Raw genomic sequence first — 21,696 nt, 5'->3', positions numbered from 1 at the left:
TAATGGTGTAGGGAATATTTTCTTGGCACACTTTGGGCACCTTAGTACCAATTAAGCATTGTATAAATGCCACAGCCTATCTGAGTATTGTTGCTGACCATGTCCATCCCTTTATGACCATCCTTTTGATGGCTACTTCCAGCAGGATAACGGGCCATGTCACAAAGCTCAAATCATCTCAAACTGGTTTCTTGAACATGACATTGAGTTCACTATACTCAAATGGCCTACACAATCACCAGATCTCAATACGATAGTGCACCTTTGGGATGTGGTGGAATGAAAGATTTGCATCATGGATGTGCAGCCGATCAATCTGCAACAACTGTGTGATTCTATGATGTCAACATGGACCAAAATCTCTGAGGAGTGTTTCCAGCACCTTGTTGAATCTATGCAATGAAGAATTAAGGCAGTTCTGAAGAGCTAGCAAGGTGTACCTAATAAAGTGGCAGGTGAGTGTGTGTATAAATAAATAAATAACTAAATAATCAACAAAAATGATTATTTGAACTGACTCTCCAGGCATGTCCCTCCTCCATGGCAGCACTTTGAGCCTCCACAGGATTGTCAATCACTCTGCCTATCCTCCCTGAGAAATCCATGGCAACCAGAGAGTTCTCTGAGACACTCCTCTGGAAAAAAAAAGATCAGAAGCAACAATGACTTTGTATGCCATATTACAGATGTGTTGCCTTTTGATAATTACTTGGTCATTACCTAGTCTTCATGTCATAAACAAGTAAGTAATGCAATAATCAAAACATTTAAGCATAACAAACATGGATGGATTGTTTTGTACGCTAACACATTTTTTATTTTTTTTTAAATCAGAATCGTTTTGCATCTCTGTGTTCATTTGTTCTATAATTGTCAGAATTGCATAATATCCATAGGACAAGCTGTAATAATAACTTCACTGCCAACACTTGAACAATCATTCCATAATGTGACATCATGGCCCACATACTGACACGTGTGATTAACGCTCCATCTGTGAGGTAGAGATGAAGAGAAAGGGAATGCAGGAGTAGGTTAAAGGGAGCGAGAGTCTTACCACAGGCGCTGAGAAGTGTGAAAGCAACGTTTTTCGCTGTTGGGGGATCTTGTAATTTTGATAGAGTAAAATTCCATACTATAAGGAAGAAAAAAAAAGTGTTAAAAAGTTGAAGAAAAGAATGATACTCTTTAATAAAACATCAAAATAAAACATAATGTGGAGAACAGTTTATTGCATTTAAAATGAATCATTACACATGCAAAGAATTCAAAGATTTTCTCTTATGAAAGCAGCATTAGTAGAAGTGTATGGTACACATTGTCATGACTGTATTTTAAAATTAATTTGTATTTTTCCTTTCAGCACACAACGTAATAACATACAGCATCTATGTATGATGCAGAGAACATCACTGCACGCAAGTTATACATGCTCTAGACCAGTCAAAGAAAGGTTCTAGATCAGCCTGGAAAGGGAGAAGGTTCTAGATCAGCCTGGAAAGAGTGCAGCTTTTAGATCAGTCAGGGAAAGGATGTGGGTTAAGGTCAGCCTAAAAATGCGTATGGGTTTTAGATAAGGGAAAAGGCTCAGGTTTGAGATCAACAATGGAAAGTGTGCAGGTTCTAGACAAGCCAATGAAAGGGTATAGATTTTAGAGATCAGGGAAGGAAAGGCAGTGGGTTCTAGATTAGTCTGGAAAAGGGTGAGGGTTCTAGATTGCCGATTCTAGATCAGTCAAAGAAAGGGTACAGGTTCTAGATCAGTCACACAAAAAGACAGGTTCCAAATGAACAACGAATACAGGGAGGTTTGAGATGTTCTAGATCAGTCAGGGAAATTGCACAGGTTCTAAAGCAGTAAAGGAACAGGTGTGGGTTCTAGATCCATCACAGAAAGGGTGAAGGTTCTAGATCAGCCAGGGAAAAGGCAAAGGTTCATCAGCCAGTGAAAAGGGATTCCACTACCAACCTTAAAGAGTCTGAAGGCCGTCATCCAGCATGTTCTGCTCTGCTCATCCTCTGCACACAACATCCTCAGTTCTTTCACTTCATTCCTTACTTTGTTAGGCTGAAAATGATCATAATGCACAACATTAGCCCCTCTGCTAACCAAAAAATTGCTTTTCTGCCTTAGACAGAATCAAATGATCAAAGCTTTCTACACTGAATTTGTGTTAAATGTTTAACATTTTACTTTTTAATGCTTTGAAGGGTTAGTTCACACAAAAATGAAAATTATGTAATTTATTACTTACCCTCATGTCGTTCCACACCCGTAAGACTTATCTTCGGAACACAAATTAAGATATTTTTGATAAAATCCGATGGCTCAGTGAGGCCTGCATTGCCAGCAAGATCATTTCCTTTTTCAATGGCCAGAAAGCTACTAAAGACATATTTAAATCAGTTCATGTGAGTACAGTGGTTCAACCTTAGTGTTATAAAGCACCAAGAATACCTTTTGTGTGCCAAAAAAAAAACAAAATAGTGATTTTATTTAACAATATCTAGTGATGGGTGACTTCAAAACACTGCTTCATGAAGCTTCAAAGCTTTATGAATCTTTTGTTTCGAATCAATGGTTCAGAGTGCATATCAAACTGCCGAAGTCACATGAACTATTGAAATTTCAAAACAGTTATGATGTAACGAAGCATCGTTTACTGAAATCACGTGATTTTGGTGCTCTGAACCGCTGATTCGAAACAAAAGATTCTTGTTGCTTTATAATATTAAGGTTGAACCACTAGTCACATGAACTGTTTTACATATGCTTTCAGTACCTTTCTGGGCATTGAAAAAGGAAATGATCTTGCTGGCAATGCAGGCATCCCTGAGTCATTGGATTTTATCAAAAAATATTTTAATTTGTGTTCCGAAGATGAACGAAGGTCTTACGGGTGTGAAACGACATGAGGGTGAGTAATAAATGACTGAATTTTCATTTTTGGGCGAACTAACCCTTTAAGACTACTTTAAAAGTTCTCATAAAAGACCACATAAACTTACTTTTATGCAGAATTCAAAGTCAGTCGGTGCATTGTGCAGCTTTCTCCCTGTTATTACTGTAAAGACATTGCTGTCATCCAGGTCTGCTAGTAGCTGTAAATGCCTGGGCTCCTGTGAAAGATCAACCAACAGCTCATGTCATCTAATGGATAAGGAGGGGAGAGGGCACTAAAAGAGCACTCAGAAACGGGGGAGGGGTCGGTTCTAGCCAGCACCTGATGACATTAACAGAGGCTTGTACATGAGGCTTGTACAAGGCTTGTACACACTACTTTTATACAAAATAGGTGGTCATGAGTAGTTTATTTTTATTTTTTTTTGCTAGAAAGAAACCAAGCAAAATTTAAATTTTGGGTTGCCATTTCACCTTTGATGTTCCTTTTGTTGAGAAGTACAATCCTGACCGTCTTAAAAACACATACAGTTTCTTCCATGATTTCCTGCCCATCTCTTTCACATACAAATATCCCTGGATCTCAGGACAACTGCTGGAGTTTAAGAAGTTCTGGAGATAAAAGAAGAGAACACTTGAAAAAAATGTATGGGCTGATGTTAGATCGGGGAGTGATGGGAAAGAGAACACATGCCCATGTTTTACCTGCAAGAGCTGAGATGGGGGGATGGTCCCATTGGCCTCCTGACACCAGGCAACCATTTGCTCTGGGAAGAAGTTCTGTCGAAAAAACATATTTTAGCTCACTACATGCATATCAAGGGAGTATATTGATTGTAATATGCCTTTGTACATGATCAGAACAGTCATTCCAAACTAAATCCTTATAATCTCTAACGAATTAAATACAGCGTCCATTTAATCTAAAATGCATAGCTATTTGAGCCTTATCAATTCAATGTTATATAACAGTTAATCCCTGCATAGCTCTGAAACAGTGACCATAGCTGATTATTTAATTTAAAAAAGCCTAATAATAATGGAATATAACAATAAGAATTAAAGACATTTATCTGCTTGTGTAACAATTTGCTTCTACACATAGAAAACAAAGGGAAAGGTTTCGTAATGACTGCTGAAAAGCCTGTCTTTTGTGGTTAAGGTGGATGAAAGAAAAGAGCAATTATTCGAAATTATTCTGAAAGCTCCTCGTTCCAAAAACCCACAAAACAACAGAGTATTATATAATATTTTAAAAACATAAGCCTGCCACCCATCGACTTTCTTCTAATGATTTTCTACCTGCACAAGGAATTTTAGGAAATTCGGGTCAAAGAAAAATGTTAACTAATATTAGTGACCGTGTAGAGCCATTTTAAATGATTATCTAACATGAATTAAGTTACTCAAGTTACTGAAAACATTATATAATGCTATGAACAGTTTTCATGGCATTTCTAACATGGCATTTCAAACAACTAACAGTCAGTCAGTTATTATTGTAAAATAATTGCCAACAGGCTGTTGTGTCTTGCATCACCCTGGAGGTTTTTCTTGTTGTTTTTACAGTAATAATTAGCTGACTTTACATTGTCTGTCTTTGCACAATGTCACTTCTCAAATAAATAATAAATGGACATGAAATATTGAAGTGAGTTGAAATGATTTAATTATGTGAGAAGAAAGAGCCTGATATAAAACTAAATTGGTTGCATAAGTTTAACAGTACATTTTTTGCCCACAAAATGCAGCCACTGACCAATCAGAATCCAGTATTCTAAAGCGCAATGTTCAGTTCAGTCAAAAAATGTCTGATAGTTTATCTGATATCATTTGGTTTATATTTATTTGACGGGGTGTACATGGAATGCAATTCAATCAGTCAAGGCACAAACACACACTATGTGTAAATAGGCCCAAAGAAAATGTTACCAAAGATTATATAGTTGAGAGCGTACTTGTGTTGCGGCAATAATCTTACATTTAAAGCACAGATTTCCCTCCCCTCTCTGCTCCAGCAGAAATTACAAGAGCTCTGAATGTTCGTGAAAGTGTTTGATTTCCAGTCCAAATAGTAAGAGGCATGGGTTTCTTTTGGATCGTGAGAGAGAGAGAGTGTGTGAGAGCAGCTCATTGAACTGGAAGCATGTCACTTGATATCTGCATCTACCAAGTAAGACTGAAAACAGTCCATTAATGTGAGGAGCTTTCCTTCAGCAATAATCCGTGTCATGTTACTTATGTACCTGCTGACACCTGCTCTAAGACAAGGAAATAAAAATAATCTACAATCATCTTAACCTAATTATGAAATAGTTCATGTGAGGTCTTGGATTAACTTACCAAAGGATTTTTAAAGAATTCATATTTGGCATAGTTCTTCCTGAAGAGAAATTTACTTTCACTGGTCATTGATGTCTGCACTTGGACAACCAGTTCATGGTCTTCTAAACATCTTTCTGTGGATTGATGGAGGGAGGAAAAAAAGGCATAATTAGGGCACATACACACTGCATTTCCTTCAAAATCTGTATTATACTTATGAAAATGTCTGTGTGGAAAGACGTGACAAAAAATGCATCTTTGTAACCAAATTCTCAAATGTGTGTAATATTTGCATCTTGATTGACATAATTTTCTGTTAGCATTCATCCAGGCAGACAAAAAATAAACAGGGTGAGCGATCCCTGCCTGATGAAAAGAGAGTTTGTCTAGAGGAGAGACCCCCCCCCCCACACACTTCTCTTTCCCCACCCCCCATTCAGCTTATCCTCCACAGGGACTTGCTGACTAAAAACTCTATATTTGATTTATGTATAAATTGATCTCTATTTAGAACTGTTTCTCTGCCTTTCTCACAATGTCTTTACTATTATCTCAAGGATGGTGGAGAGTTAATGCTGCCCATGACCACTCAAAAAAAAAAAAAAAAACTGACTCTGAACCCTCATATATGTTCTTCATCCAACTGTGGAGACGGTCAGAGAGCTTGTTTGGCAACAGGAAGCTATGGGGGGATCAGTTTCAACCTACCCCACAAACATCCTTACCAATATACAAAGTGATAAGTGTAAGAGATGAATGACTAGAGAAAATAACATAACAAAGTTTGTTAAAAAGCAGAAGAAACTATGATGTTTTATAGAAGGTTTAAAGCAGATTTGATGATGGCTGAAAATCTTAGCTATGTTACACTTTATTTTAAGGTGTCTTTGTTACACTGTAATTTTACATTTATGTACTGAGTAATACTAAGTAATTAAGTAACATGGTTTAGGGTTAATTGTGATGTAATTATGCATAATTTATAGTTATTACAATAGTAACTACATGTAACAATTACACTGTAAAATAAAGTGTTACCAATAATTATTTACATTTGGTTTATTCTTCACGCACAGCTAATGTACATGTTCACAAGAACATAGTGCATGAGTCTTGTGAATATTTTTATGATGTTTTTATAGTGCATTGTGTATTGTTTGAAGCTTGAAAACTAGCACATTATTAAAAGAATTCTCCTTTAATGTGCCATGAAATGGTGTGTTTTATGGGTTGAAATGAAATGAGGGTGAGTGAACTACTCTTTTATGGTAAGAACCACACATTTACAGTGCATAAAAAATGAAACGCTTCTTTTTACACAACTATTTTTTCACTGTATCTAGAAAGCATTGCAATTATTTAGCAATTATAACATCCAATCACAACAGTTTTGTATGTGTATCAATTTACGCACACTTTAATCCACTTTACGACAAATCTGGTTTATGACTTTTCCCCACAACACATCCATCTTAAAATGACGCTTTGAGATACAGAAGTACTCAGGAGTGACAAGCTTTTCCATCATTCCGGCGTTCAATATTTGGCTTAGTAAGGAGAGAGTCGGGCATTGCAGAGAGATGATGTCATGCTTTCGCTCAACCGCACTTCACGCTATTCTAGCAGAGTGGATCCATAACAAATGAGGAACGGACCTGCTTTGACGTTTTAAATGCAGCCTGTGTTTCGCATATAAAATTAAGCGTTTGTCTAAACTGAGACACGTTCAACTTTGTTTTAAAATGAGCATGTTTATGTGTCGATACTGTTGTACAATGTAGAAAAAGTGAATCAGACATTAATTAGAAACATTTAAATTATTATTAATAGTCTCTGGGATACCAAATATTTAGCCTTCTGCAAAATACACAAGATATTTTATTTTTATTTTTTTTCTTCAGACAAATGACTGATCTAGAATTAACAAACAACTAGCAAAATGTCTAATATACCAACACAAGTCCTTCTTTTACCATAAACCAGTTTAATAATACTAACTTATATTTAATGATAATAATAACTTATTTAATAATACTAACAAAACTACATTGTTATTTGAAATATTGTATTGCACAAAACTTTGCAGCCGAGCAAGCTAAGGTAATTATTAAACACATTTTTCAAGGCTCTCCTTTCTTATGTGTAAGCACTGAAATGAGGAGAATTGATTCATTTAGTGAATCAGTTTATTCAGACATATTAGTCTTCTAATAACTAATGGCATATCAAAAAACAATTCTCAGACTGACCAAAATGATTCCTCTGCAAATAAATCTCTGTGAGGTACATTATTTTTATGTCTTTTTGTTTAGTGTATGATGCTTTTCACCATGTTTTCAACTTAGATATACAAATGTATCTTAATGTATTTTTATATATAAGTATAAGTATATTATCTTAAAAACCGAATGCTGTCATTGAGATTCTCATTGCTTATGTGTCAGATAAACTCTGCTATGATTACAAAAATATCTGATAGTTATATATGAAAAACAATATATATTACCCCTTTTAATAGCTACTTTTTATTAACAGCTTGTAATGTAGCTACCTACTATTAACTGACTTTAGTTTAACCACTTCAATTTATGAGTGGGCTATGTAATTTTGCAAGCTACAGTTTCAAAATTCCCCGACATTTCCTCTGAATTCCTTAATCATCTGTTGTATCCTCACACTCATTGGGAAACTGAAAGTAAAATAGAACATTGAAAGAGCAACGAAAGAATGATGATACAGAAAGGGGAGCAGGATGTCCGTTGAAAATAAAAAGAAAACCATTTGTTTGCCAAACAAAACAAATAGGTGGGATGGAAAACGAAATCCTGTCCAGACCACATACTCGGGTGGCTGAACTTCCTGTACGACTCGTTGCCCTGGGCTGACTTTAGTTCTACTAGCAAGCTCTTATGTTCACACCACAGGTTATTCGAGGTAACCAATTAACACACAGCATGCGTTAGCCTAGAGATTTGCCCACAACTTGCACTCTGACAGCAACCGTCAATGTCAAAAAACTCACTGACCATGTTTGATTTTAAAGAGCTACGAACAAAAGCAGTAGTTCTCAACCGTTGGGTCGCAGGTCTGTTCTGATTCGGTCGTGGACAGCAGGGAAAAATACATTGCTAACTATAGATAATTGAATGCAATTAATTATATAATTCTAAATAGTTCGAATGGCAAAATCACTAGGCTTATCGCATTGAAAATTTTGTCCTTAAGCATAAAACACAAGACAAAACTACACGTGACAATGCTGTGCTTGACTAAAGTTCCAGAACCAGTACCAGTTCTACTCTTGGGGAACCTAACTTCCTGTTATGTCTCTCTGTGAGATGGGATTCCCCCCGGCGACCGTTAATCAATTACAATCAGCCTGAGGACATAAAAGGATGAATCAAGGAAGTCTGTCTTCTTCTCTTACATGGTCATCATTGATTTCAACTCCAGCACAAAAGACCCTGTAATTACTGCATCTAAAGTGGTTGACACACACACAGACACATTAAAACGGCTCTATAAATTCACTCGATCCCCTCTAGCCTAGAAAACTAGCAAGCCAGTTACCGAGTCCCAGGGCTGGATGATGCTCCACAAGCGCCCAACTGTTATCGTCCACACAATGGTTTTTATAGACGAGAAACTGGCACAAGTCTCGTGCCGTCATGTCGGCTGGGATCTCCACCACCTTTCCCATCCCGTCCTCGCTGAAGATTTTTATGATCTGAAATAGATGAAAAAATCAGATGTTACTTAGAAATGATGTTGAGAAAGAACAAAAACGAATTTCTAATTTGGAAAAACACATCTACACATGGGTAAATTATACTGCGTCACAGGACAATTTTATTTTCAGGGCCCCAACGTAAATAAAACAAATATCAAATAGTGCTACCAAACAACAATTTAGGTAACATAAGCATACTGTGTCTTTATACTAAAAAAAGGAATATCTGAAACTCTTCCGAGGCTTTGACCCAGAGTGTAAAGCCATTAATGCTCAAATCTAGGTCTTTTCACATCCAAATTCCATGTCTAGACTACATCCTTGCTAATACAAGTAGGAAAAGCTGAAGAAAAATGTTTAATTTGAAATAGTTTGGTGCTCGACACTGAATGAGTCCTGTGTCATTGTTTCCCCATCATCACTCACATACTAGCTTTTCTCGAAAATTCTCTATTCCTATTTGCAACATCACTCACCCATTCTGAGATCTTTTGTACATTCTCTCACCCAGTACACGTTCATAAATCTGTTACGCCAACCTTTACAGCTTTTCCACCACATTTACTCTGGCGAATTCCATAATTCTCTTAAACTGCAGATGTAACCGTTCCCATCACACACTATATTAGATTTTCCGTTTCATTCTACAGGTTCTATTTTTCACCCCACTACAGATAGACACCAACTCCCCAGACTCTTTCAGTCGCCTAGGGGGAGAGGGATTCTGAAGTATTCAAGAGGAGCTGTGCGTTTGGGGCTGAGGAGAAATCTTACCTCCCCAGGCCTGAGCAGGCAACAGTCAGGAGAACACGATGGCATTTTCCCCAGCAGCCTGTGTCCTCCTCCACACACTGAGAGATGAACCCGCTCCCCGAATGTCTCCACAACTCCACAAGAGAAAAAAAAGGACCAAAAAAAGGAAAAAAGCAGTTCCGATGCTTCACAGATGCTTCTTCCTGTCAGTGGCTCAGCGTATCCTACCTGTCACAATCTCCCTCCTTCTCTTTCTCTCTCTGTCTAGCTTTGGCGCAGGACAGAGCATGCAGATGGCACTGTTTCCAGCTTGGCAGACAACTTGCCTCTGTTCCCCTCACAAAGGGTTACAGCCACAGGCTTTTAGGTAGTGAATCAAACCACACTTCCCTAACCAATCATAGAGCTAGCTCAAGCTGATGTAATCATTCCCACACAGACACAGATGCACACACACACTCACACACCCCTCACACACGCACACACACCAACAGGCACACATACACAGACGCGCAGTCATACGCACGCACAGCCTTAACTTTTCTTTCCCCCCTTCTGCATAGCTTCAGTTTCTTTCTGCTCTTGAAAGGAGAGCGGCTCGTTTTTAGCAGCTCGTTTGTTTCCTCTGAAGTGGAGATGGCGATAGGACCGGACAGAGCAAAGTTTCTCGGCTGTCTAAACCTTAACTTTCTAGAGTCTTGAACGAGTTTTCATGTGAGGACTTGTTGAAAGTTTTTCTTACTTTCAAAAGCCCAGCTTTGAAGTTCGTAGTTCGAAGCCAGAAATTTCTCTCACGACAGGGCAAGACTCATTACAGTTGAAATGCCAGCACTTGAGACGCCGCTCACTGCCTTCCCCCCAGCCAAACTTTATGCCAACATTCCTCCACTAAAGCAGAGAGAGAAAAAAAAAAAAAACGAAAAGCAAACCCCAGCGTTTTCATTGGTGACCCCTGAATCCAAACAAACACACACACACACACACACACACACACACACACACACACACACACACACAAAACTAAACACGCGCAAACAAGGAAAGAAGTCAGACGCAAACCTTCAGACAACTAATTCAACAGAAGACGCAAAGACACAAAGAGACTACGCCCCACCCATTTCTGTGGAAATGAACTGAGTTTTTCTCTTTAATAAAGCCAGAGTTTCATCTCAAAAGGCTTCATCTCTCTCAATTTTGACACTTGCACACATATCTGCTTAGCTGCCCCTGCTAAAATTAACTTTATGTGACCACAGGAAACTGGACAGAAAGGATGACTCAATCCTTTTCAATCCTTTAGGAGACTATTTCAGTTATGGGGGTGGGGAGGAAGGGAGAGAGCAAGAGGAAGTCGGGGATAGAGGGCTGGAGGGAGTACTGGAAGCAGTCCAGAAGAAAGAGTCAGTAGGGGTGGTAACATAAAAGGTATGCAAACTCTCCAGTGCTCCAGCTGGCTTGGCTGCTCCTCCTCTTCTCCTCCTCCTTCTACACTCTTTCACTCATCACTCTACCATTTAGGCATTCAGCGGGGACAAGACTGGGTCACGTATGTCTGCACATCATCTCATAGTGTCATAAGCTGCAGCCATGTCATGCAATGTACAGTGTGTCCATCATTAACCTACTGACCCATATTGCCACATGGTGACTGTTGGACATGATATAATAGTTTGTCAGTAGATGTTTCCATCATCTTCCAGAAGTGTTTCTTTTTTTGTCAGGGGCATACCATTAAGACTAAACTTTATAACTGGCCATGACTTGAATTCGTCCCCACCAAATTTTGAGACATAATCCTTATTTAAAAGTTTATTTTTCCATTTTAAACAGTAACTCTGGGACCAAGTAGCAACCAATGTGCAAAGGTCAAGCTGATCATTTTTATACTTCTTCAGAGGTGTACCCTGATCAGGGCAGTCACTAAAATTTATAGGGTGTGGGATAACATTTTTGTGAGTTGGCCCCCTCTGTTCTGAACCCAATGAGTAAACTAAACCACAGGGGTCTATCCCTCTCCCTGATGATGACCCTGCCCCTGAAAGAAGTAATGGAAGTGTTGTAACTAGTTTCAAATGTGTGTCACCTGTACGTCTACTAAATTTGAATATGTGAAAATTCAAATAAGTTTTGAGAGCTAATGGACAAGATTTGTGAATAACCAACCAAAGCTATTGCATGGCTTTAAACATAGCATACATAGCATACATAGCTTGGCATACATAAAAGTCACATGGACTACTTTTATGATACCTTTCTGTGGCTTGACAAAATACACTTATGTTGCTTGTGAAATGAACAGCTTGAACATAAGAAAAAACAGGGGGGGGGGGGGGGGTCAAATGGGATTGGAATTACATGAAGATGAGTTAATGATGACATGATTGGAATTTTTCTTCTTTTTTCATTATGTGCCTGAGCACATATCCTAACTGCTAGGCTACAACTCTGACAAGTGTTTGTTTCCAAAATGGTCTAAAACAACACTGGAACTTTTTCCATTGCAAATCTGGAAGTCATTGTTATCTTTCAGAGCCCCGAAGAGCCTCCAAAGCATAACTAAATCTCTTATTTACTAGGAAAAACAAATATTAGTTAGCAATCACACTGCTATGAGCAAATGAATGCATCAGTCTTGAGATGTTCCCAAAATAGACATATTACGTTACATAACACAATTATTATTGTCACGCAGCAGCCTTTTTCCTGACAGTGTCGTGAATGAAAAAAAAAAAACATATTGCGAGAATGAATGTCTTCATGTTGGTAAGTCAAGTAAGTCAAGTAAGTGATGATACCAGATTGCAACAGAATTGGCATTACCGAAATAAACAAATATTATCACACCTAGTTTTCCAGCCATTGATTACAGGAAAGAAATGGTGTTAACTTTTAGTTCCAGACTAAAGTTCCACCCACACTTCCTGTCTTTCCTCTTTCCTGTTTTCCAGTACGCTCATGTTTCTGATTCACACAGGCTGAACAGACAACTGTTTTTGACTCAGTCGAATGTATCCATTCCTTCTGATATGAGATCAGACTTGTATTTTTTCTCTCTCACAACAGTTAAAACAGGAGGTAAGTTGGTCCAGCACCAATGGGTGCATGCTATGTAAAATGCAAAACTTTAGTGAAAACCCTGGGGAACAATGACAGACTGGCTTAACGTTATTATGTGGAGTTTTAGTGCACAGTAATTTTCTTTACACATCTAAAGAGAATTTACCAGTTTATTTACACGTGTTAGATTAATTTATGTTCTAAAAAGCATGTATGTAAATACTGTGTTGTATATATCTGTCCAAAGACCCCCTGCAATACTTTCCCCCAAGGCCCCACAGGGACCACAATCTAGCCACTTGGAGCGGCTCGAACGGAAGGGCCCTAAGGACCATGGACAGGTCCTAGATCAGGTCAGTATGAGGGCAAGGCGGGTTAAGTCTCCTGGCTCCCCTCAAGAACTTGACGACCAAGTCGTTCCTTCCTACAGATTGGCCAGCCACCAGGGTGTGATTCGCCGCGATGGCTGCCACATATACTTTTAATCGTGAAAGGGGTACTCCCCTTATATAGCAACTCCTGTACGAATGACAGAATAGCTGATACATCGCAAGTGGATGGGTCTTCATTCCGGACTGCACACCAGTCGGAGAAGACAGACCATTTAAGGCTATAGAGGTAGATGGCACTCTGGCCTCCGCTATAGTACTGGCCACCCTTACAAGGAGCTGCAAAGGCTGAGAGAAAAGGTCTTTCATCAGTGGAATTGGTCACGGACCTGTCAATGACAGCTGTATCAGCTCGGGGAACCACGATTGGTTTCACCAGAGTGGAGCCACCTATAGAACTGAACATTGCCTGGTGACCTGAGGGAGCACAGCAATCGGGGGGAAAGCATACAGGCGAGCTTTGGGCCAATCCTGGGCCAGCGCATCCTGTTCCCTCGAGAAAAAATCGAGCAATAAGAGTTGTCTGAGGTGAAGAGGTTTACCTCTGCCCTCCCAAAGATCTCCCAAGATCATCTGAACTGGATCACTGAACTCCATTCCCCTGGAGACATCCCACACTAGGACAGCATGTCCACCTCTTGGTTCAACATGCCGGGCACATGCACCGCCCTCAAAGAGCCCAGATTGCACTGTGCCAATACGTCTCGCTATCTTGTAAAGAGACCATGACCTGAGGCCGCCCTGGCGATTTATGAAGGCCATCATCGTCATGTTGTGGTACCCCTGTTGGGCTAGCAGGAAGGTTTTGAGAGCCAGAAAAACCGCCATCATTTCAAGGCTATTGATATGCAGGCATTTCTCCAGGCTGGACCAGGAGCCGAATGCCGGGATGCCCCCACACAGAGCTCCGTGACAACCTTCCATCTGGAGGTCAGTCCCAAATGGATGCCTGTCTAATATAGGTGAGAGTCCTTCCAAGGGGCCACAGCTTTGTCACAACGATGGTCCACCTTGAGGTGCAAACGTCCCTGATGCCAACCGTGGGATGGGACTCGGGCTTTCAGCCAATACTGCAGGAGCTGCATATCAAGTTATGTCACCTTTATTTATATAACGCTTTTAACAATACAGATTGTTTCAAAGCAGCTTTACAGTGAAAACAGGAAAATAATGCAACAACGTTTGTTTTGGCTTCACAGCAGCTCTAGAAGAAAATAGCGTCATTGTCCAGCTTAAGTTCACTGTTGAAAACAGTGATGGCTCAGTTGTCCAGCTCATTTCAGTTCTCATACAATGGTCTCAATGCAGGTAGATTAATAATATTGTTGAATATTAAGAGTCCCCAATTAAGCAAGCCAGAGGCGACAGTGGCAAGGAACCCAAACTCCATCAGGTGACAGAATGGAAAAGAAAACCTTGGGAGAAACCAGGCTCAGTCTGGGGGTCAGTTCTCCTCTGGCTAACAAATGAACAGTGCATGATTATGATTCAGGCAGCATTACTGGTCAGAAGTCAGATTGGAATGGAACATTCAAAATATTTAATCCAGTTCTGTCATGGGGATAGTCTAGTTGACACAATCTCGGCTGACACAATCTCGGCTGACACTTCAGGGATGCGTTGTGGTCGTGTCTAGGTGCAGGTCCTCCATCTGATCTGGATACGGCCTGGAGATGGCTGACTACAGTTGGGATAAACAGAGTGACTAATATTAGTGTAGATGCCATTCTTCTTATGATGTAACAAGTACATCAGGTGTTATAGGAAGTGTTCCCGGTTCCGGCTGACCTAATTTATTCAGCCTAACAATCATTTAACTGATTTGAATAATACAAATTGATAATGGTACCCATTGGCCCATTCGTACTACAGAGGAGGTGGCTGCCATCATGCTGGCCGAGTCAGTAACTGCCCCCAGGAAAATGACTCACCTGCTGGGAGACAGGAAGCTCTTGGCTGAATTGCAGTGACCTGTGAGCACAGAGCTCGTGCTCTGACCGAGCCAACACTAGCCAGTTGTTGAGGTAGCTCATGACGCGGATTCCCCTCAAACATGAATCTCAAGAACGGTCAGTGATGAGGGGCTCTCTGGATATAAAGGTAAGCATCTTTCAGATCCACTGATAAGAACCAGTCCTCTGGGCAGATTTGTGCGAGGATCTGCTTCAAAGTCAACATTCAGAATGGCCACTTAATAAATGCGCAATTCAGGAGCCTGAGGTCGAGGATGGGCCTGAGCCCACCATCTTTCTTTTGAATGAGGAAATAGTGGCTGTAAAAGCTTGACTTGCTGTTCTCTGGAAGGACCATTTCTATGGTGCCCTTCGATAGCAGACACTGCATTTCGGAGAGGAGAACATGAGTTCTGTTGTCCTGAACCGAAGTTTGAACCACACCCAGAAGAGTTTGTCTTTAAAAACCTGGAGGGCCACCATAGTGTGAAGCTGAGGGCTGAGGTGGTACTGCAAGGCTTGGATGGATGGATATTCTTGGCTTTTCATCCCAGAACTGTGGGCAGGCAGAGGAGTGCAGCGATGGCCTCCTTGTGAGGAGGGAGCTTCTAATAGTCCTTTTGCTCATCGCCATCATTGGAGGTGAGAATGGTGGTGGAGGCAGAAGAGTGGACGTGGGCCGAGTAGGGGGTGCGCCATGACTTGGTGAGTTCATTGTGAATTTCTGGGAAGAATAGTGCAGGTCTCTGATGGGGTTTCGCTGGCAGCGCCAGCCAGCCCAAGAGCCTCTTCCCAAGAGGACTGCCACGCCTGACCCCTTCGTCAAGATGGCCGCCGCCACGCCTGAACCCTCAGTCAAAATGGCTGCCGCCACGCCTGAGCCCTCGGTTAAAGGGTTAGTTCCCCCAAAAATGAAAATTCTGTTATTTATTACTTACCCTCATGTCGTTCCACACCTGATTACTGATACACTGATTCATTATGCTCTGATGCTTCATGAAGCATTGTTTTGAAATCGGCCATCACTAAATAAGTCGTTATTTTGTTTTTTTTTTGGCGCACCAAAAATATTCTCGTCACTTTATAATATTAATATTGAACCACTGTACTCACATGAACTGATTTAAAGGTCCCCTTCTTCGTGATCCCATGTTTCAAAGTTTAGTTAGTGTGTAATGTTGTTGTTAGAGTATAAATAAAATCTGTAAAATTTTAAAGCTCAAAGTTTAATGCCAAGCGAGATATTTTACTTAACAGAAGTCGCCTACATCGAACGGCCAGTTTGGACTACATCCCTCTACTTCCTTCTTTAATGACGTCACTAAAACAGTTTTTTGACTAACCTCCGCCCACAGGAATACACAAGAGTTGCGTTTGTAGAGTGTGTTTGTCGCCATGTCGTCGAAACGCTGTTATTTTCATCCCGCAGCCCAATCACCGGGTCTGATTCCAGCTCAAATTGATAGGGTAAAATTAAAGACATGTTTACAATAACACTGAGCGCCTGCATCTCCACGTTATGGTAAGAGGCGTGACCTTTCTGGGCACGGTGCGCTCAGAGCTGTCGAATCACAACACAGGAACCGCTGGCACAATCAGAACTCGTTACGTATTTCTGAAGGAGGGACTTCATAGAACAAGGAAGTCATCAGCCCGTTTTTATGACAGTGGAAACAGCGGTATACAGATAAGTAAATTATGTGAAAAATACTGTGTTTTTTTACACGCGAAACATGAACATGTTATATTGCACACTATAAACACAATCAAAGCTTCAAAAAACCACGAAAAACGGGACCTTTAAATATGTTTTTAGTACCTTTATGGATCTTGAGAGAGGAAATGTCATTGCTCCCTATGCAGGCCTCACGGAGCCATCGGATTTCAACTAAAATATCTTAATTTGTGTTTCGAAGATTAACGAAGGTCTTACTGGTGTGGAACGGCATGAGGGTAAGTAATAAATGATAGAATTTTCATTTTTGGGTGAACTAACGCCTGAGGCCTCGGTTAAGATGGCCACTGCCTCGCATGAACCCTCAGTCAAGATGGCCGCTGCCACGCCCAAACCCTTGGTCAAGATGGCCGCTGCCATGCCTCAGTCCTCTCCCGAAATTATGGAGGACCCGTGGCTGATTGACTTCTGGTCAGAGGCGACTCCCTTCCTCGTCCCGAGGCGACTCCCTTCCTCATCCCGAGGTGACTCCCTGCCTCGTCCTGAGTCCAGAGGCAACTCATTTCCTTGCTGAGAGCCTAGAGATGGCTCCAGTCCCCGAGTCTGCTCGAAAGTCTGCTCCAGTCCTTGAGGGTGCTCAAGAGTCTGCTCCAGCCCACGAACCCCCTCAGGAGTCTGCTCCAGCCCACGAGCCCGCTCCAGTCCCGGAGTCCACTCCAGCCCACGAGCCCACTTCAGTTCTTCCTATAAATACTCACTTCTCCTGCACTCCCTTGTCTGGTCTCGTCAGCCTTACAATGTTGTTTCGCCTGACCCACTTACCTGTTGATTACTTACCTGTTGTTCCTGTGATACGTCCTAGTTCTCCACCACTGCTGTTCTCCACCGTCTCCACGCTCCTCAGCTCCCTCCGGATCCCCTGGGACACAAAAATACACCCTCAGACTCAGACAAGCCACACAAGACTTTCGCATTCCCCGCCTGCTTACAAGGACTGTCCTCTCACCTGTGTTGTCTCCATCACTGTTGAATAAACCTGCTGTTATTTGTACCACTTACCTCTGTGTCCCTTGTCTATCTGCTGACAAAGGGATAGTTCATACAGATCTGGAACAACTTGAGGATGAGTAAATAATGACAGAATTGCTTTAAGGGGTGAACTATCCCCTTAAGCATTTCACAGATTTTTATGTACACTTTGTTTATAGTATGCAAACTAATTATATGAAACTATACTGACAGTACACCACAGTTATACAAATGAACTAGATCAATGCATTTATTTCCCTCCAAAGGGATAGAAACAGATTAAGATTAAGATTAGGCTTAAAAGATTCCTTCTCCTGTGAGATTCCTTATTCCTTATCCTTCTCCCTCAAGTCGACGACATTAATATAAGAGCCTTCATTTTTCAGTTGAAATGGCTGAGGGTTTAGAATTTTCTGTTAGCCTCCCAGTAATAATAAATTCATGAAACTAAGCATGTTTTCTTAGAATGACTTGTTCTCCATATGTACAAAATTTTGAGAAGTTTGGACTTTGTGCACACAAGATATAGACATAATAGTAATAATGGGTCATCAAGTAAACTGTTTAATAGATCAAAATTCTTTTGATAACTTTTAGCCAGCATGGTCTAGAGCTGATGTGTGCAAAGTTTATTGAAGGTCTGACTAATGGCCTAAGAGGAGTTTGAAAAAAAGTAGTACTTTTTTAACAGTTTAGAATGGCGAAGTTTAGATAATCATAAAAATTGGATTTACTATTGTTTGGGCTTAAAGCAGGGATTCAGAAGAAATACAAATTTCTGTCACACATAGCTATCAGCTAAAAAGTAAAGTTGCTTATTATAGCGCCACCTTGAGTTTTTTGATAACTATAAATATATATAAAAGCATGGTATTTGGGGTAAAAAGAAGACTTTCAAGCAGTTATGATGCTTTCAGAATTTTTTTCTTCTATATGTTTAAAATGAACAAATTTTAATAACAATGTATTTATTAAATAAAAAAAGATTTGATCTATCAAAATAAAATCTGGTACAAAGTGATTTTTTATTTATTTATTAACTAATTAATGTTCATATGGTTTTTAAATCTACTTTTATGATTCTTTGTTCAATATATATATATATATATATATATATATATATATATATATATATATAGCCATGCGATATCACTCTATATCAGCATGGCTGTGATTCGGCTGTAGGTAATCACAGTCGTGCTGATATAGATCCATATCGCATGGCTATGAGTGTGATATTGCATTTATACAACAGTTCAACGTGACACAAGTATGTAAATAAATAAGAAACAACAACAGATTGTCTTTAAAAACCCTCTTTTGTGAGGAACTACTTCCTTCCGCCATGGATTCAAATCTCAAGTTGACAGTTTAACAGTTGAGCCCAAGCCTCCATTATTAATTCTAAAACGTCACTTTAAAACTAGCAACGAAGGAACGCTGAGTCGCTTCATTGAAGCTTACTGTAATACAGTATGTAGAGTAGAGTATTATGAGAGAGAGATCGACTAAGTGAGTGCATTACCTGCATCTAGCTGATATTCTTTAGGTCAATCTTATATTAAAAATCACAAAATCAGTTTGAATGTCCGCTGAGAAAAGCGATATCTTTGTTTTTGTCCTTTTAACATTTAAGAGGATTTCCCATGACAGAGCTAGTCAATGAATTTGTCAGTTGCATCTCGTTAGAAGTTTAAAGTAAAAACAATGTCCTTGTTTCCTTGTTTCAGTCAATTTCAATATAAAAGTCTTTGCGAATGACTCACTTACTCATAAAGACAATCTTTGTCGCCGTCTAATGGTGTATTAATGTAACTCTCACTGAAGCCCTAACGGACTCTTTCTCAATACCAAAAGTATGGCATGTTTTATATAAAATGTTATTTATTGAACAATATTATTTAAATTAAATCAATGAGCCTTGGCTGCTCATTACCCTGTCGCCGGTTCACCACTGTTCATTCCTTGGACCACTTTTGATAGATACTGACCACTGCAGACCGGGAACACCCCGCAAGAACTGTAGTTTTGGAGATGCTCTGACCCAGTCATCTAGCCATCACAATTTGGCCCTTGACAAACTCGCTCAAATCCTTATGCTTGCCCTTTTTCCTGCTTCTAAAACATCAACTTTGAGGACAAAATGTAAATATATATATATTATATATATATATGCAATAATATATTGCAGTGAAAAGGCAACTTTTCCTTAAGGTGTGCCTTTAGTCCTGTTGTACCCTATTATTTACCATGTATTTTACAAGATGATTGTTATAAATTATCTGCTGAAGAATGTGTACAAATAACGCATGAAGAAAAAATCTAGTCCAACAGGATGACCTCAAAATGCTTTTTGAGGAAGATGCTATTGTCATCACTGGTCCTGCAACCTTATAATCCTCCTCTGGCCTGGAAAATGATTGACTGTACGTCATCCATTGATGAGCATGACAGGTTCCCCCTCCATCCTCCCCTCAGGTCTACAAGTGCCTTTTTAATGACCAGACTCCTCCTCTGAGTTGTTATGTGTTGAGGGCTGAGGCCTGACTTCACCTCTAATGAGACAGTAAGACAAAACCAGACCAAAAACAATCAGAGGACTTTCATTTTCTAAACAACACTGCCAGATGACCATGGGACCATTTATCACTCCTGGCTGCTTGCCTGGGTAACTGCTGATTCATGAGTCAAGCATCAAATGCTCCTTGTTGTCTAATTATTGTGTCAAATTGAGTTTAACAAATCCTGCCTTAATATATATTCATTAATACTTCTTTTGTGCTCAAAAAAAAAAAAAAAAGGAAAACAAGAAAAAGGAAAAAAAGAAAAGAAAAGGAGCGACATTAGAGAAGGTGGATGATAACAGAGTATGGCTCAATTGGAATGACCAAATTTAAAATGTATTTGAATGAGTGATTTTTCTACAGAGTTTTAGACTAATACTTTCATTTAACTACAGTAATCTGTAATTAAAAAAAAAAAAAAAAAAAAAGATACACAAAATATTATTTTCTGGAACCTAATCCACTAGGCTCAAAAATCTGAGGGGGCATGTGAATTAATGGGCATGATGGTTATTCATGGACAATTTGTTGGGAAGGCTCACAAAAAAACTGACACTTTGATAATTTAATGAAATACTGGACCTCTAAAATATCTTAAAACGTAACGCCAATAATTAAACTTATTTAGTTTTGATTTTTTTAATATTGTCACCATATTTATCAGCCATTATTACTGGGTAGCACTGACAAGTATCAAACAGACTTTAATGATATCTTTTATCTACTGTTACAAAGCCAGCGTTTTTGACTTGGACACTCCCATCAGATGACACAACTCCAAAAATGTAACTGCGACCATATGATTAACCTTGAGCTAAAATAACCCAGTGCTGCCTTTTGGTTACAGTGCAGTCTCTGGTGGGCCAAAAAGCGCTGAGCTTGCTTCACAGCTCTGACCATAGTCTTCAAAACACTGAGTTTTCCATGAACCACAGAAACAACTGATCATCATCAAAACACCACCATACAAAGGAGGAGAGGACAAAATTAAAGGGAACAAAAAAAACAAAAAAAAACATACATTTTCAAAACCTTTCATAATTCTAATATTAATGTCATTAAGTAATACAATGTAATGATATTAATATAATGGCTTATGAATTAAATTATTTCTTGCACTATTTCTAGGTCACTATTGCAAAATAAACACATTTATGACATTGACCATGACCATCTTTCTACAAAAGATTTCCTTGCTTCCAAATGCCAAATACCAAAATTCTGAAATTCAGGTCAGTTTTTCAATTCAACCGTTCACTCAAATTGTTATGCTGAATTTATTTATTCATTTATTTATTTTATTAGAAAAATTGTAAAATG

The 21,696-nt window shown here is 39.5% G+C and overlaps 1 protein-coding gene across 5 annotated transcripts in view; it reads right to left on the bottom strand.

Annotated features, from left to right (window-relative positions):
* Positions 1–21,696, bottom strand: part of grb10b (growth factor receptor-bound protein 10b) — a 127,181-nt gene that overhangs the window by 9,862 nt on the left and 95,623 nt on the right. For all 5 annotated transcript variants that reach the window (XM_048152294.1, XM_048152297.1, XM_048152295.1 and 2 more), the window contains exons 6-13: positions 8,798–8,954; positions 5,246–5,361; positions 3,608–3,682; positions 3,377–3,514; positions 3,010–3,120; positions 1,970–2,068; positions 1,058–1,135; positions 519–635 (exon numbers count right to left, since the gene is read on the bottom strand). In XM_048152294.1, coding sequence (XP_048008251.1) covers positions 519–635; positions 1,058–1,135; positions 1,970–2,068; positions 3,010–3,120; positions 3,377–3,514; positions 3,608–3,682; positions 5,246–5,361; positions 8,798–8,954 — 891 coding nt within the window. The remainder of the gene's footprint in view (positions 1–518; positions 636–1,057; positions 1,136–1,969; positions 2,069–3,009; positions 3,121–3,376; positions 3,515–3,607; positions 3,683–5,245; positions 5,362–8,797; positions 8,955–21,696) is intronic.

Source organism: Megalobrama amblycephala, linkage group LG13 (assembly GCF_018812025.1).
Source record: "Megalobrama amblycephala isolate DHTTF-2021 linkage group LG13, ASM1881202v1, whole genome shotgun sequence".
NCBI classification, from domain to species: Eukaryota; Metazoa; Chordata; class Actinopteri; order Cypriniformes; family Xenocyprididae; genus Megalobrama; species Megalobrama amblycephala.
The sequence above is the reverse complement of the archived record's forward strand: the minus strand, read 5'-3'. Positions and strand labels throughout refer to the sequence as shown.